This window comes from Mollisia scopiformis (genome assembly GCF_001500285.1).
Source record: "Mollisia scopiformis unplaced genomic scaffold LY89scaffold_1, whole genome shotgun sequence".
NCBI lineage: Eukaryota > Fungi > Ascomycota > Leotiomycetes > Helotiales > Mollisiaceae > Mollisia > Mollisia scopiformis.
In genome coordinates, this window is record NW_017263581.1 from 1,056,277 (window position 1) to 1,071,443 (window position 15,167).

A 15,167-nucleotide genomic window follows, 5' to 3' on the forward strand; every position below is an offset into this window, starting at 1 on the left:
ACCCATGTCTCACTCCCTCTCCTCCTGGTTTCCCTCATCTCACTCCCTCGTCCTTTCAAGCCCTAAACCTCGTACCCCTGACCACGCGATTGTTTCATGTTTCCCCCCCTCAAGGATGTCTCTCCCCTCAATGCAGTAAGGCGTGTGGATCTTCATCTTATGTTTCTCTCTTGGCGTCTGTGTTTCCCTCCTTTTGAACGCTCCCCTGCTGATACTTGGTCTGAGCTTTACGCACCATGCAGAATCGAGCAGAGCGATCCCCCACATTCGGGACGTGCGTCGATGCTCATTTCCTACTCCAGCACGGCGGATGGATGAGAACGTGATGGATCGACGCGTGTGAAGAGCTGGCGAGCTTAACCTTTGTCGAGTGCGTCCGAGTATCTGGCCGAGGAGACCCTTTATGCCATTTCGTTGTCATTCACAGTCACGGGTCCGCGAGAAAAGGGCAACAACTGTCCAGGCTAGACGGGAAAAAGAGATGGACAAGGAAAGGAGAATTTCGACATCCACAGATGAGATGAGATGAAATGAAATGAGACTTGGGCCATAATACGAGACCAAGACATGGGGATTTGAGGGAAGCTTCCGGCGACGTCGGGGACTTCATGTCCAAACATTTGTTGAGTATGGGTGACATGGTGAGATGAAGATGGAGATAGTGAAGGCTCAAGCCCCTTCACGACAGAATCTTCCCTGACCAGAGAGACATCCCAAGCTCACCACTCGAGAAAAAGGGCCTATTGTTAATGATGATGATCCGACTCAACCTTTTTCGAGATGCCATCGAGATATTGAAAGTTAGTTGTTTGCTTGCTTTTCGCCCGGCCGAGCCCAGCTTTGCTTGTTGTTGTCTTTCCTATCTTCCCAACTGTCGAAGCACCCCGGGTCTCAGATGGATAAGGCTGGAACCCTTCATCACCTGGTGGATGCTCAGTCCATGACCCCATCTTTGCAGAATGCAATCTCATCACGACGAAGATCCCAAAGACCTTCAAGTGATGTCCAAGCCCAGCTTTGCAGTCTAGCTATCTTCAAGTCCACCAAGACCCCAGCATACTCGTTGAATGAGGCTGGGCCAGCTCTGATCCGGCACCCTCCTCAGTCTTGGCATCTTGTCCAGACAGAGACACGACCCATCTCTTGCAGCGAAGATCAGTATCTTCAACACTTGACCCGGTCTCAGTGGCCATCTCTATCCCAAAAGAGCTATCCATCCATCTTCACAACTTCCCAGCACCACGCGTTTTCCGGGATCCTCAAGTGACAGGTCCAGCTATCTTTTCCGAATAGAGGTATGGCCCCATCTCACCACGCAATCTTCTTTGCAGCAACAAGCAAGGATCAGAATCTGTCAACAAGCAAACAAGGCTAGAATCATTCTGTTGGTCAATCTGTTTTCCTAAACTATCCTCAACCCATCAAGATGATGTCTAGGATGCTCAAGTGACGATGATTTTATCCGCTACCTGCTCATTATCGTACCTCAAAAGAGCCGCGATGATCCCTTCTTCTCAGAGCGCAGTGATGATTTGGAAGATCCCGAGTCACCCCGCCTCGAAATCAAGAAGTCTTGACGACGGGCAAGTGATGCATCACCAGGACGATTCTCTTCCCAGCCACATAATTGCATCTTCGTAAAAGGCAATTTTCTCAATGGCGAGGATCTCAATCTCCTCATTTTTGAAAGGGCCGAATGTTGGATTGGTCTGATGTTTTCTTGACCTTTGTCGATATGACATGATATTGACGTCTTGTGAGACTTGGCAGTCCAGGTCGATGGGCAGTGAGAGCTCTCTGTCAAGGAGAGTACTGTCCCTTTGGAACGATGTGTTCTACACCAAATCAGTCAGCATTCCTTGACGATGCCAAAGATCGTTTCGAAGCGCCACGGTGGACCTCTGAAGGCGATTTCAAGCCTGACAAGAGTGAACGGCAATGGTGAAAACCTCAGACCTCTTTCACGTCAGTAGCAGAAGGAACATTCCTTAAAGCACTCGTTCAGTAAGTCGAAGCGAAGGAACTCAGCAAACTCAAGTGAAGCAAGCTAGCACCGCCAATAATCTCCTACAAGCAGTCAGCAAGTTCCTAATGAGAAGTCTGAATAGCTTCTACTTACTAAAGACACAAATCAAGCTAAGATTAACAGCGTCTAAGCCTCCTCTCATAAAGTCCTATCCATCTCTACTTCATGGATATCGAAACAACGAACTAGCTATACTCAGCAGCCCTTTGCAACGAAACCCAAATCTATACCACACCAGAAGAAAGCAGGTAAGAAGAGATGGTAAACTCTACTTACAACTGAAACATGCTAACACTCTATCAGAACCCCTTCATTCTTTGACAACCAAACCAAAACCAACCAAAAGTCCCTTCCTATTCCCCATTCCCGAACGAATAATAAACAAATAAGCTTGATATCAAGACCAAAGTACAACGACCGCTCGAAAGCTCGACCTCTTCACTAAAGCACCTTCCTCGAAGATATAACAGCTTGTGCAAATTCGCAGATAGTAAGTAGCAGCATACGCTGTCTAGAAGGAGCTTATAAACTAATAGCAGAACTTGGAGAGTGCTAGAGGTAGCGAGATACGATTGCTGCTTGCGAGAAATTGATGGTTGATTCTGAATGCAACACGCGGACAGAGATTATTGCGAGGAAAAGTCGGTACTGTGTTAAGGGTCTAGTGAATACACCGTGGGAAGCCTTAAAGTTTATACGAAGGGACTTGACTCTAGCACATAGCTCTTAATCCGCTCACCTTTGGCAAAGATGAAATCGAGTCGAGTGCCGCAACTATTCCACATGTTTGATGTGCCTATCTTTGATTCTTGCTTTCATTTTACACTATACTCGCTATGATACATTCCCACCCCATTCCCATGCACCGTTGCCGTTATGTCCCTCGCCTATATAACAATTGCCAGTTCTGGTCGGATAATCTGCTCGCCCCCAACAGGTCCATAATAAGGGATCATCGAATCTGCTACATGGCAGTACATGTCGTTGTGAATTCTCCAGTACGCGGTTCGAACCTTACGTGCTGGGTGGAACAGTCCTGCGAAGAGATAATTAAGGACGAGTCCTGGGCCGATAGCCATTCGAATGCCATCAATTGCTTCGATGATTCGGTCAATGACATGGGGACTGGTCTCGAAAAGGTTGGGCCATAACAAGTTGAGGAGATGGATCATGGCATCCTCGCAACCAAGTCCAACAACACCGAGTGCAACATGCTTGGTAACACTAGCAGCCTATGAATACGTTAGCAAAATTCATTATCACAGGTAGAAGGCACTTACAGTTTGTCTATGGACTTGGTCTCTGTCGATGAGTGCATCTTCAAGTAATGGAGTGACGGCATAAACGTAGTCTTTTGCCATCTCGCCGATATACTCAAATAGGAAGGACAACGATTTTAGGACACCGTTCTGAACGTTGAGTTCAGGCACCCGATACTCATTCATCAAGGCTGGTAAGACGGTGAAAGGTGCGCAAGTCTCAGCAACGATACCAATGGCAACTGCAGTACAAACTCGAGATTGACGTTCTTGTACTCGCAGATTGTTCAGTAGCGTAGCCAAAACATCCTGCGGTCCTATAGCCTTAGCAATGAAACCAAACGTGTTATTTGCTGCTCTTCGGATACCCTTCTTATGAGCCTTCAACATGTCAAGCAATTCGAAGCAGATTCTCATCCACTCTCTTGCATTGACACTTTCGGGACCACGATCAGCAATACGCCCAACCAAGTCGATGGTATTCTCCTGCACCTTCTCGTGTCGATTTCGTAGAATTGGCGTTAGTCGTGGTAAAAGATCCTTGATGGGTGGTTGCATTTGGCTAATACCCACGACCGTAACAATCGAACGCAGGGCACCAAGAATAGAGCCAAGAACTTCTGGGTATTCTTCTCCTAGATATTCATAAAGAACCACGCCCAATTTGCCCATCAGCGCATCCTCTCCACATTGTTTCATAACCATTGCGATTCGTGAGATCAAATCTGCCGCCTGTTGTCGAACAGTAGCAGACTTGTTATTGAGACGCCACAAGATGGTGGAGACAATTTGCGGCAGGTATGGCTTGCATCGTGTACCCAAAGCGTTGACCACAGTGCCGAATCCATTCAGCATGACGATGTCCTCAACGCTTTGTTCCTGGAACGAATGAAGAATACCGTCGATCAAGCGCTCTTCCAGTCGCTCACCAATGTCAGCAGCTCCAAGACTAGCAGTAACTTTCTCGACAGTCTCGACAGTCATCTTTCTGTACGCCTCGCTTTCATCCTTGAGGTTATTGACGATCCTCTCAACAATCTCGCCAACTCCGACCTTCTGGCCAAGATCCACAGTTGTTTCGACGACCTGTCGATAATTGCGCTTGTCCAGAGCCATTCGTCGAACCCAGAAACTTTTGAAGAACTCATCGAGAACATGCTCTTTCAAATACCCAGCCGTAACACCATCCGTGCCAGCACACTGGGACACAACCTTGAGGACTACCTTCTTCATCTCCTCGTCAGGTGATGAAAACTCTCTCAGCAAAATTTCCATGATCTGACTGGTGTAGTAATTTGCATATTCTTCGTCCATCAGTGGAATAATGTAACCGACAGCTTTCAAGAATCCTGCGAGACCCTTTCCACGTTGCTTTCTGCTTCCACTCCACAACGGATTGAGGACATCATCGAAGCTCTCAATACCATATGGATTTGCAGCTTCAGCTAAAGCTGCAAGAGCCAGAGCCACACAAGTCCTGACTTTCGCCTGTTCGTCGTTGAGTGCTGGACCAATGCAGTCCACCAAACCCTTCAGATGTGGAAGTACCGCACAGCCCATCAGGATAGGAATTTGCTGAATGATCTTACATCCTGTATGTCTTGCTTGCCAACTCTTCTTGCTTCGACATACAGCTCTCAAGAATGGAAGTAGCGCGGGAATTCCGAGTGCAGAAGCGACGACTGCAAAAGCTCGTGCAGTAGTGTTTCTAACATACTCGTCAACGTGATCAATATCTGGACGCATAGTACTGATCATATGTGCGAGACCAGCAGCTTTACTGAGATTGGAGATAATCTCTCGTCCCTCAACTCTGGCATAATAATCCTGATCAATAAGCAGAGGCTCAATGACGACCAAAATCTTATGAACGTAAGGTCGGACAAGCTCGTCAAGCTTGTAAAGAACACGATCAATGACTTTGACGAGTAAATGCCTCTCCTGGTCCTCCAAAGTTTTTTCCATTAGCAAGGGAAGAATTTGGTTGAAAAGGGGTCCAGCTCCAAATTGCCGAGCATTGTCTGTGAGCTGACGTAAAGCAGTCTTTCGCATGGGTGGTGTTCCGTTCTTCACCTTGAGCAGCAGTCTCATGATCTTTCGTTCCTTGAGTTCCTCCACACTCATGGTATTCTCATCACTTCCGTCTGTGAGCTTTCCAAAGTAGGCCATGTCCTCGGCCTTGAAAAATTGGAGGTCTCCAACTCCAGGAATCTCAGTTGGCAGTTGCTTACCAAGTGCTCTTCCACTCTCTGGATCTTGCATCATGAAGCCCCCGAATCCAGAGGCACCTCCAGCAGGAGTAGGAGTAGCCATGATCTTCTGTGCTGCTGTTCTGATCGGTGCATATCCTGGCGGGGGATCCAGAATCTTGTAACCTTCCGTTGGGAGCATCATATCAAGCTCTTCATCAGATAGTGGTGCATTGCGGGCGGATATATCTGTCCCAAATGCGGTAGGCATCACTGGTCCTCCCATTTGTGAGGGGTGCATAGGCGTAACGAGACCTTGGTTTCCAATAGGTGTTGCTGCTGGCGCTTGATCCCATCTCGAGCGTCGTTTAGACACCGGCGTGTCATCAACAGTAGCGCCTCCGATTGCAGGTGTCTGATCCCATCGTGAACGCTTTGTTTTGGCTTCAGCAGGTTGTGTAGAGACCTCGGTGGCGTCAGAAGCGACGTCCCATCGTTGTTTTCTCTTTCGTCCAGCTGTGACAACTTCCGTGGATCCTGCCTCCTTATTCTCTTTATCGCTAGGAGAACCACTACCATCTTTGATCAGCGTAGGCTTGTGATGTGTAACTTCGCCGTTGGATGCCTTCTCCTCGATAGCTCTCTTAACTCTCTCCTCTTCTCTCTCGAGATCCCTCCGCGCCATGATTTCCCGATAGCTTTCGCCATCCTCAGCCGCGCCTGCCTGCCTATTCGCAGCGAATGGGTCCGCTCGGGTTGGTGTGAGGACACGATTCAGTCTTCGCTTTTGGTAATCAGTTTCTCGATCAGCTATTCTTGCGCTCTTCTCGCGGCCCAAAAGAATATCTTCTTCTTCAAACCCATTGCCATGCGCAAACTCATTGATCTGTTCCTTTGATGCTGTGTATTGGCCTACCAGGCGCCTGCTGGTGTCTTCCATTTCCTCATCGTCATTGCCATCGTTGACTGCGATAGATGTGTTGTATCCAGCAAACTTATCGCCACCGTCACGTTCGTATAGGGAGGTGTCGAAGCTTTCGGTCAAGGAGGCCTTGGTGGAGACATCAGTTCGCTGATTAGATGGATCAAACGTCTTTGACCCCTTCTTACCAGCAGAGGCGGCATTCCTCTCCGCCTGAAGCTTCCTGATCGTTTCAAAGTCGGCGTCAGACATGTTGGCGGGTGTGTGTTGTCGTTGTCTGTGGTGGAAGTTGTTTGCTAATCTAGATTTTGATATTGATTATGCGGCTGAGAGCGGCTATTCTGCATTAGGATTAGCGTACTTCAAAGAAGTCTAAGGTCGCATGACTTCATGCGTGGCATCGTATAGGTAGGTACGATCCATTTCAGATGCCAGAAAGGACTTCGAAATCGGTTCTCTGACGAAACTCAGAGACTCATGTCTCCTTCAGAACTGACTAGATAGTCTTCAGGTAGCCCAAGATCACGTGATTATATTACAGCCGGAGGCCATTTCAAGAGCGTGGTCGCTGCTCTGGGAGACTTTGTGGTGCAAAGGGAAGCAAGATATTGTCTACAGCATTTTTATTAGTTTGTAATTAAGGAGATGAACTTTGTTGGCCAACGTCTTTGGGATAGGATATATATTCAGACATGATTAAAGGCACTATGCACCTGCTAACCACTTGTACGTACTGTATCACTCATATTCAAAGGTAAAACAATGTATGATATCGTGTTACATCCTCTACTTTTCCCTATGTGTGGACTAGCCCATATTTCAAACCAGTTTTTATGTATATAGCTCGTTCGAAAAGGAAAAGTATCTGCTGCGAGGTGCAGTTGCTCCAAGACCATTTTGAGTCACGTATACACGAGGGAGTATCATCGATATTGAAAACCTTAGTAATTCATCGCTGCTGGCTCTGTTCTAAATCACTTGAAATCAATTCTATGGAATCTCTAGAATATTCCTGGTTTTGGCAACAGCGTATTACCTAGGTAGCCAAGTCTTTGAACGCCAATTGAAGGCAACGTTGGATGCCATGATCTCCGCGTCAAGTTAATGCTGGAATGCTAGTACATTGCTTATTATATACACTCTTTGTCAAGTTCGGTATGCTCAGCCATTTTTCTGTAGTGCCAAGAAGGTGAAGCCTCCCTTGGCTTGAAGATCACGGGGAGGCAGATATATGAATGCACTTGAACTCGACACCGATATCATTGATTCACTACGAGTCCTTGCGCTAATTGTTCATTCTGTCACTTCCACCAACATTCAACACCTCATCATCTTCTCCCAAACTTGCAGCAAACCATGCTAGAAAGATTCAAAAGCAAGCCTGCTGCTACCGTGAATTTTGCGTTCGAAGAGAAGGCAGAAGCTTTGCGACAGAAAAAGGAAGCGCGTGCTAAAGCTCAAAAGAAGAAATATAAAGAAGAGAGAAGGAGACAGAAGAGGATAGATCATGCAAAGTAAGCTCCAATCATAGAGTGGAATAACATCAGTCTGAACGATCTTACAGCTCCAGCGGAGGTGTCTATACCAGCATGTACAAACATGACGATGGAAGGATAGGCTGGTGGGGAATTTGTTTCATGTAACTATGATAATTGTATGTTCATTGGAGGAGTTGGGGCTGCACGTTTCTGATGTTGATATCACAATGCAAAACGAAACCGATTTTTGATGATAGTTTTGTAATTTTGAGACACTAAAGGCACTTCGTTAGTTTCCTTGAACCTTGAAAGTACGTCCGCTCGCTGTCTTTCTCTCCTTTTCTTCGTTTTCTGGGCGTGCTCTACGCAAAACTGTTCGAGGTCAGAAGCAATACCAACGACATTATGTCCTGTAGATTCTTTACCTTGCAGGAAGTCTGCAGTGCGTCTCCGCATTCTCGAGTGGATATAGGCCTGAATATTGTCAGATGATAGATTACAATTAGATTAACTTTGGTGCGCACCTTTGAGGCTTTAATGTGATAGTGGAAGTAGTCCCGGAAGGTCTGGATGTGAGAAATCACCTCATCTCGTCTTTGTCGGGTCAAATGCCTTGGAAAGAGAACTGTGAAATGTTAGCACGGAACTCGAGAACTATGGAGACAACGCACCAAATGTAACATAGCCAATCTCTCCATTTCCAGAGTCTTTGACACCAGGTACTCCTTGCAGTTCCAAGGGAGGATCGGTCCTGAACAGAACTTGGGGTGCGTTTTGGATAGCTCTTCTGCGCGCATCAACGAATTCTTGGATGAACACCTTGCCAAAGACTCGATCCGTCTCCTCCCGGAATATCGTGCTGAAGATAACTGTGACTCTGTCGTGGCTTGCCTTGATGAATATAGATTCCTCATCACGGTAATGAATCGCCATGACTTGTCCTCCTTCCCGCACACCTTGTGGTGCTTCCTCTGATGTGAACTTGGATGCCTCTTCGTGTAGTTTGTGGTGTTCGTCAAATGCATGCTCGAAAGGTGCAGCCATCGCATTTCGTTTCATCAGAGATACCCTTCTAATAAGATCATCTCGTGCTTCTGCGGAAAGGACCAAGGTCAGTAACCGGCCGTGCTATCTAGATTGTATTCCTACCTTTGTCTTCAGGAAGACTCTCCAAGTCAACTAGTACAGAGAAGTTGTAGCCGCTCTCTGGCGCAACCACATATGGGCCATACTCGCGTTCCATAACCTGCTGTGCACCATACTTCAGAAGCTCATTGAAGCACCGGACTTGGATGGAGACAAGAATCTTGGTTTTGGACTCGGGAGTCGAGATATGAAAGGTTACGCCATCGAAGTCTGAGACAGTTTGATCAATATTGACTGGCGGGGCACTACAACAAGAGTTAGGAATAGCCTCCAAAGACAGCGTTTTGATACCAACCCTGAGAATCGCTCTGTAAGCACAGATTGAATCAGAACATTCTGATAGTCAAGGAGAAGCATTTTGAGACCGTGTCGTCGAGTTGTGTCCCCTCTCCGTGTCTGCTGTCGAGGTGCCTGCTGTGTTGAAGGCTGACGAAGTAGTGGAAGTGGGCTATTTTAAGCTAGGCTGTTTTAGGATGTGGAGTGGAGCTTATCGAGAACTTATCGCCAAAAAAAAGTTCACCATCAAATTGTTCGCGCTTCTTTCAAGAACCGTCTTTTGTATGTTCAGCAGCGCATAACCTCAAACTTGAGTAGGTAATTTTCAATGACAATTTTTACTTCATTGTGTGAAGATCCCATTACTAACCTGCATATCCCTTCAGATACACATTCAGGATGTAAAAATGGTCAAATCATACTTGTAAGTCTGGTTTTTCGAGAGGCTTAAGGACATAGACTAATCAGATTCTCAAGGAAATACGAGCATGCGAAAACGTTTGGCCTTGTCACTTCCAGTACCGCAAATGTCGTCTGGTCCTCATCTCCTCTCGAATCTGGGTCATTGCGCGGAACAGGCGCAGGTCGAGCCATCACAGCTGCCAATGAAGAAGTGCTATGCTGGGACATTAAAAAGGGCGAACTTCTGAGTCGTTGGAGGGACAACAATTGCAAGGCACCAGTCACTGCTATTGCACAGAGCAAAACTGACGGAGACGTTTTCGCCGTCGGTTACGAAAATGGAAGTATCAGAATATGGGATTCAACAATAGCGACCATAATTGTCAGCTTTAATGGCCATCGGTCAGCGATTACGACTCTTGCTTTCGACAAATCCGGGACCAGGCTAGCAAGTGGATCCAAGGATACGGATGTGATTATCTGGGATTTGGTAGCTGAACTAGGCTTGTTTAAGCTGAGAGGACATAAAGACCAGATTACGGGGCTGCATTTTGTCCAGCCAGATGAACGACCCAGTGTCCATGAAAATGAGGAGACAACTATTGCTACTTTTCAAGATTCATCAGCAGATGAAGGCTTCCTGCTCACGACTGGCAAAGATGCGCTTATAAAGCTCTGGGACATCTCATCTAGACACTGCATAGAGACTCACGTTGCACAAACCAATGGAGAGTGCTGGGCTCTAGGTGTATCTCCTGATGGAGCCAGCTGTATCACCGCTGGCAATGATGGGGAGCTCAAAGTTTGGTCTATCAACAGCACCGCGCTCCTCGAATCATCAAGAGAGCCGGATAGTGCCATGAAAAGCAACTTCTTGCATAGTCGGGGTGATATTCACCGTCAGGGTAAGGAAAAGGCATTAGAAGTCACTTTCCATCCTCGGCAGGACTATTTCGCTGTCCACGGATCAGAAAAAGCAATCGAAATATGGAGGATACGCTCAGAGGAAGAAGTCAGGAAAACTTTAGCACGCAAGCGGAAAAGGAGGCGTGAAAAGCAAGCAGCTGGAAATGAGAAGATGGATCTTGATGGAGGAGACGCGACAATAGACGAGCAGGACGAAGATGCTTCAAAAGCCGAAATCAGTGATGTTTTTGTCCCTTATGTGATAGTAAGGACTGGCGGTAAAGTCCGTGCAATGAATTGGGTCAAAATGAAGGGCTCGAAAGCCATACAACTACTGGCTGCCACAACGAATAATCAACTAGAGGTCTACAGTGTCCCGACCAAGAATCAAGCCAAGAAGGTCAAAAGTGAAGAGCTTCCAGAATATTCGCGAAGTCTTTCCGTGGAGCTTCCTGGCCATCGAGCAGATATTCGAGCACTCGCTCTCAGTTCTGATGACAGAATGCTAGCATCGGCATCTAATGGAGGGCTCAAGATCTGGAATGTACGCACAAGAAGCTGCATACGTACTTTCGAGTGCGGTTATGCATTGTGCTGTGCATTCTTGCCTGGAGACAAAATTGTGGTGGTAGGCACGAAGAGCGGTGACTTGGAGCTGTTTGATATTGCATCTGCTGCAGTTCTTGATACTGTGAAGGCCCATGAAGGTGCCGTGTGGTCTTTACAGGTCCATCCAGACGGAAAATCACTCGTATCTGGAGGAGCGGACAAGACAGCTAAGTTCTGGAATTTCGAAGTCTTCCAGGAAGAAATTCCTGGCACGAAACGAACCACCCCACGATTACGGCTAACACACACACGAACATTGAAAGTCTCAGATGACATCCTCAGTGTCCGTTTCTCTCCAGACTCCAAACTGTTAGCCGTTGCTCTATTGGACAACACCGTCAAGGTGTTCTTCGTAGATTCGTTGAAGCTATTCCTCAACTTGTATGGTCATAAGTTACCTGTTCTGAATATGGATATTTCGTTCGACAGCAAGCTCATTGTCACATGTTCTGCTGATAAGAACATCCGCCTCTGGGGGTTGGATTTTGGCGATTGCCACAAGGCGTTCCTTGCTCATCAAGACAGTATCCTTCAAGTAGCTTTTGTTCCACACAACCAAGATGGCAATGGGCATCACTTCTTCAGTAGCAGCAAGGACAAGATGATCAAATATTGGGATGGCGATAAGTTTGAACAAATCCAGAGGCTGAACGGTCACCACGGTGAAATCTGGGCCCTTGCTGTGAGCAGGACTGGGAACTATCTTGTTAGTGCAAGCCACGATAAGAGCATTCGAGTATGGGAACAGACTGATGAGCAGATCTTCTTGGAGGAAGAGAAGGAGAAAGAGCTTGAAGAACTGTACGAAAGTACCATGTTAGCCTCCCTGGAAGGCGAGAAAGATGAAGATGATGATGCTGAATTTGGAGATGTGGCAAAGCAAACCAGCGAAACTCTTACTGCAGGAGAGAAGATCACCGAAGCTCTAGACATTGGCATGGCAGATCTAGAGCTCATGAACGAGTGGGAGGCAGCGAAAGCTTCTCAGTCCAACATCGCACCACCATCACGAAATCTTCTTTATATGGCTTTAGGGGGAATCAGCGCCGAGGCTCACGTCATGAGGGTACTGCAAGGGATACAAGCTGCAGCACTGCAAGATGCCCTACTTGTCCTACCTTTCATCAAACTACCCATGCTTTTCACATTTATCAACATCTTCGCAAAGAGGTCGATGAACATTCCTCTGACCTGTCGGATCCTGTTCTTCATGCTGAAAACTCATCACAGCCAAATCGTCGCCAGCAAAACCATGAAACCAATGCTAGAAGAAATTCGGGGCAATCTCAGACGAGAGCTGAAAAGACAGAAGGAAGAAGTAGGTTTTAATCTTGCAGCTCTGAAGGTTATCAGTACTCAAGTCAAGGCAAAGGGAGTGAAGGATTATGTAGATGAAGATACTTGGGAAGAGGATGAGAAGGGAGCCACCAAGAAGAGAGGGTTTGTACAAGTATCTTGAAAAATACCCTGGAGACATGTATCACTAAGGATAGGAAAAGTCCTGATATGCGAAATGAAAACGAATGATCACATGCCTCCGGCTATAGAAACATGAGCCCGCTCTTGAATTAGATTGAATCTGAGAATTGTGCTCAATGTATACATCGTGCGATTTTGTTGATTTCTGGAAAGCAGGTACCCTTCTCAAGTTTCGCGGCTCCACATGTTTACCCCGCGGTTCAAAACATGCCGGGGTTCAGTGTAAATCCCACCTAACTTTTAGTCCAGCTTAGCTTGTCTGCACCGACATGCCGATGCCGAGGCTCACCAAGTTGCCAAGAAGTACAATTGCATCGCAATGATTCAGTTCTGGCATGCTCAATTGTTGCTTTCACCAACTTCAAAATGGCCGGAGCTGTAAGGCAACCTATTGACCTACAATCGCTGGAGCGATATATTTCCCAGCATGTCCCAGAAATCAAGGTTCCAGTGGATATTAAGCAGGTACCCCAATTCCCATCCTTGTTTTTTACCAAGTTCTAATTCCTGTAGTTTGGCTTTGGTCAGTCAAATCCGACCTACCAACTCACTGCTAGCGATGGGGTCAAATTTGTGATGCGAAAGAAGCCGCCTGGAAAGTTGGTTTCGAAAACTGCACATCAAGTCGAGAGGGAGTACCGGGTCATCCATGCCCTGGAGAAGACCGATGTGCCTGTACCAAAAGCGTACTGTCTCTGCGAGGATAGCAGTATTGTGGGGACACCATTTTATATCATGGAATTTTTGGACGGGAGGATTATCGAGGACCCAACCATGCCGGATGTCACGCCCGCAGAGAGGACCGAGATGTAAGTGTATATTGCAGTGGAAGGGCAGATGCTGACAGTTTCGAAGGTGGCACGATGCTATTCGGACATTAGCCAAGCTTCATAGAATTAATCCCAAAGATGTCGGATTAGAGGACTTTGGGAAACCCAGTGGCTTCTACGATCGCCAAATCAAGACCTTCTCCGCTATCAGCAAAGCGCAGGGAGAGGTGAAGGACGTAGACACACAGGAGCCTGTTGGACAAATACCACATGGCGATGAAATGTTGGCATATTTCCGAGACAAAAGGTTTCAGCCAAAGGATCGGGGAAACCCAATTCACGGCGATTATAAGATTGATAATCTAGTCTTTCACAAGTCGGAACCGAGAGTGATTGGTATATTAGAGTAAGTGTTAATACGCTCATAAAAGGAATTCTACTGACTCCTATACAGCTGGGAGATGTCTACAATTGGTCACCCTCTTTCGGACCTAATCAATCTCACCACTCCATATTTCCTAATCAAACAAAACCTCGTTAAACACATGCCATCTTTCCAAGTTGGCAGCACTCCTGGTCTACCGTCACGAGATGATTTAATGAAATGGTATGCAGAAGTCGCAGGCTGGGATCCAAATCCGGATCTGACTTGGGGTATTGCGTTTGGGTTCTTTAGAGCTACTTGTATTTACCAGGGCATAGCTGCAAGATGGGCTGTGAGGCAGGCCAGTAGTGCAAAGGCACGAGACAATGCGTTAGGTAGACATCCAATGGGTCAATTGGCATGGGAGACTGTGCAAGTTGCTAGGGAGCAATCGAAGGAGAAAGCAAAGCTGTAAATAAAATGAGAAATGCATAACGAGATCTTAAGTATGGCACAGTTGCCGTTTCGAACCTTGGGGAGGTTTGATTTGACTTGAACAGATATTTCTTGGTTCTGGCGTTGCACCTTTGGGGACTTCTTCTGGCTTGTCCTTCCGTGGTGATGCAGTTATTGAATCGAGTACGGTTGGTTTCCAAAGTTGCACAATACAACTCGTATGAAGGTGGTATTTTTGGGTTTCTGAAGTTTTCTTGATTGTTACACTTTATTACTCGGGATACCCACATTTCTCTTTTTGGGAAGGACCAACAGGAGATGGAGTCTAGTAGTGTGGAAAAGGTTCGAAAGAAATAATGTTTTCGTCGTCATCACTTTTTGATGAATCTATGACGTTGTACAGGGTCAGATAAACCTTTTGGAGGAAGAGGGTCTTCTAGATGGTCAACTATTGTGTCCCTGGAGATGACTTCGGGAACCGCTTATTGTCCAGTGCCAATAGCCGCCATTTGTCAACAAGAGAAGTACCTTCTACGTGCAAGTGCAAATTAATGAAGTGGAAGCTCACCTGGGGATACCATTGTGTCTACCTATGTATCTATTTTTAGTACACGCAGAGACTTCAGTGAAAAAATGTGAGTGCATAGGGAAGTTGCGTAGATGGAGAAGTCGCTTTCAATCCGATTAGCGCATGAGCAAATGCAAAAACGGAATGAACCTGCAACATTCCAATAAGAGCCTAATCGGACATCGCCACCAAGGTTTATTTGTATATTAGCCTATGAGGGCTTGAAAAACTCTTTTGTTACATGTTGTTTGCAAAATAGGGATTACTCAAGACCGAGATTGCTACCATGGTACAGTGCAAATCTATCCTCATAAGGT

At 46.5% G+C, this 15,167-nt stretch overlaps 4 protein-coding genes across 4 annotated transcripts; 2 read left to right on the top strand and 2 right to left on the bottom strand.

The window, feature by feature from the left end:
• Positions 1-2,818: 2,818 nt before the first annotated feature.
• Positions 2,819-6,675, bottom strand: LY89DRAFT_604449 (putative U2 snRNP component prp10). The gene is made up of 2 exons (XM_018210357.1): positions 3,307-6,675; positions 2,819-3,258 (listed from the first exon to the last, which is right to left on the bottom strand). Exons 1-2 carry the CDS (start codon positions 6,646-6,648, stop codon positions 2,914-2,916), a joined length of 3,687 nt encoding a protein of 1,228 aa, XP_018078427.1. The 5' UTR covers positions 6,649-6,675; the 3' UTR covers positions 2,819-2,913.
• A 1,448-nt stretch (positions 6,676-8,123) lies between these two features.
• LY89DRAFT_633921 (P34-Arc-domain-containing protein) lies at positions 8,124-9,437 on the bottom strand. Its single transcript, XM_018211366.1, has 6 exons — positions 9,316-9,437; positions 9,024-9,265; positions 8,546-8,968; positions 8,399-8,499; positions 8,300-8,348; positions 8,124-8,246 (listed from the first exon to the last, which is right to left on the bottom strand). Exons 1-6 carry the CDS (start codon positions 9,375-9,377, stop codon positions 8,164-8,166), a joined length of 960 nt encoding a protein of 319 aa, XP_018078428.1. The 5' UTR covers positions 9,378-9,437; the 3' UTR covers positions 8,124-8,163.
• A 123-nt stretch (positions 9,438-9,560) lies between these two features.
• LY89DRAFT_633925 (WD40 repeat-like protein) lies at positions 9,561-12,734 on the top strand. The gene is made up of 3 exons (XM_018211367.1): positions 9,561-9,610; positions 9,683-9,720; positions 9,774-12,734. Exons 2-3 carry the CDS (start codon positions 9,704-9,706, stop codon positions 12,670-12,672), a joined length of 2,916 nt encoding a protein of 971 aa, XP_018078429.1. The 5' UTR covers positions 9,561-9,610; positions 9,683-9,703; the 3' UTR covers positions 12,673-12,734.
• A 182-nt stretch (positions 12,735-12,916) lies between these two features.
• Positions 12,917-14,327, top strand: LY89DRAFT_713007 (putative acyl-CoA dehydrogenase family member 10). Its single transcript, XM_018218017.1, has 5 exons — positions 12,917-12,929; positions 12,982-13,157; positions 13,206-13,501; positions 13,548-13,868; positions 13,917-14,327. Exons 2-5 carry the CDS (start codon positions 13,059-13,061, stop codon positions 14,299-14,301), a joined length of 1,101 nt encoding a protein of 366 aa, XP_018078430.1. The 5' UTR covers positions 12,917-12,929; positions 12,982-13,058; the 3' UTR covers positions 14,302-14,327.
• The last annotated feature ends 840 nt before the right edge of the window (positions 14,328-15,167 follow it).

What these genes read in the sequence shown, in the direction of transcription:
- LY89DRAFT_713007 (XM_018218017.1), top strand. Translation starts at nt 13,059, where the DNA reads ATGGCCGGAGCTGTAAGGCAACCTATTGACCTACAATCGCTGGAGCGA. An exon ending in TTCCAGTGGATATTAAGCAG is followed by an intron (nt 13,158 to 13,205) that starts GTACCCCAATTC and finishes TAATTCCTGTAG; the next exon opens with TTTGGCTTTGGTCAGTCAAA. An exon ending in CCCGCAGAGAGGACCGAGAT is followed by an intron (nt 13,502 to 13,547) that starts GTAAGTGTATAT and finishes ACAGTTTCGAAG; the next exon opens with GTGGCACGATGCTATTCGGA.
- LY89DRAFT_633921 (XM_018211366.1), bottom strand. Translation starts at nt 9,377, where the DNA reads ATGCTTCTCCTTGACTATCAGAATGTTCTGATTCAATCTGTGCTTACA. An exon ending in GAGTCTTCCTGAAGACAAAG is followed by an intron (nt 8,969 to 9,023) that starts GTAGGAATACAA and finishes TCCTTTCCGCAG; the next exon opens with AAGCACGAGATGATCTTATT. An exon ending in CACTGCAGACTTCCTGCAAG is followed by an intron (nt 8,247 to 8,299) that starts GTAAAGAATCTA and finishes GACCTCGAACAG; the next exon opens with TTTTGCGTAGAGCACGCCCA.
- LY89DRAFT_604449 (XM_018210357.1), bottom strand. Translation starts at nt 6,648, where the DNA reads ATGTCTGACGCCGACTTTGAAACGATCAGGAAGCTTCAGGCGGAGAGG. An exon ending in ACCAAGTCCATAGACAAACT is followed by an intron (nt 3,259 to 3,306) that starts GTAAGTGCCTTC and finishes ACGTATTCATAG; the next exon opens with GCTGCTAGTGTTACCAAGCA.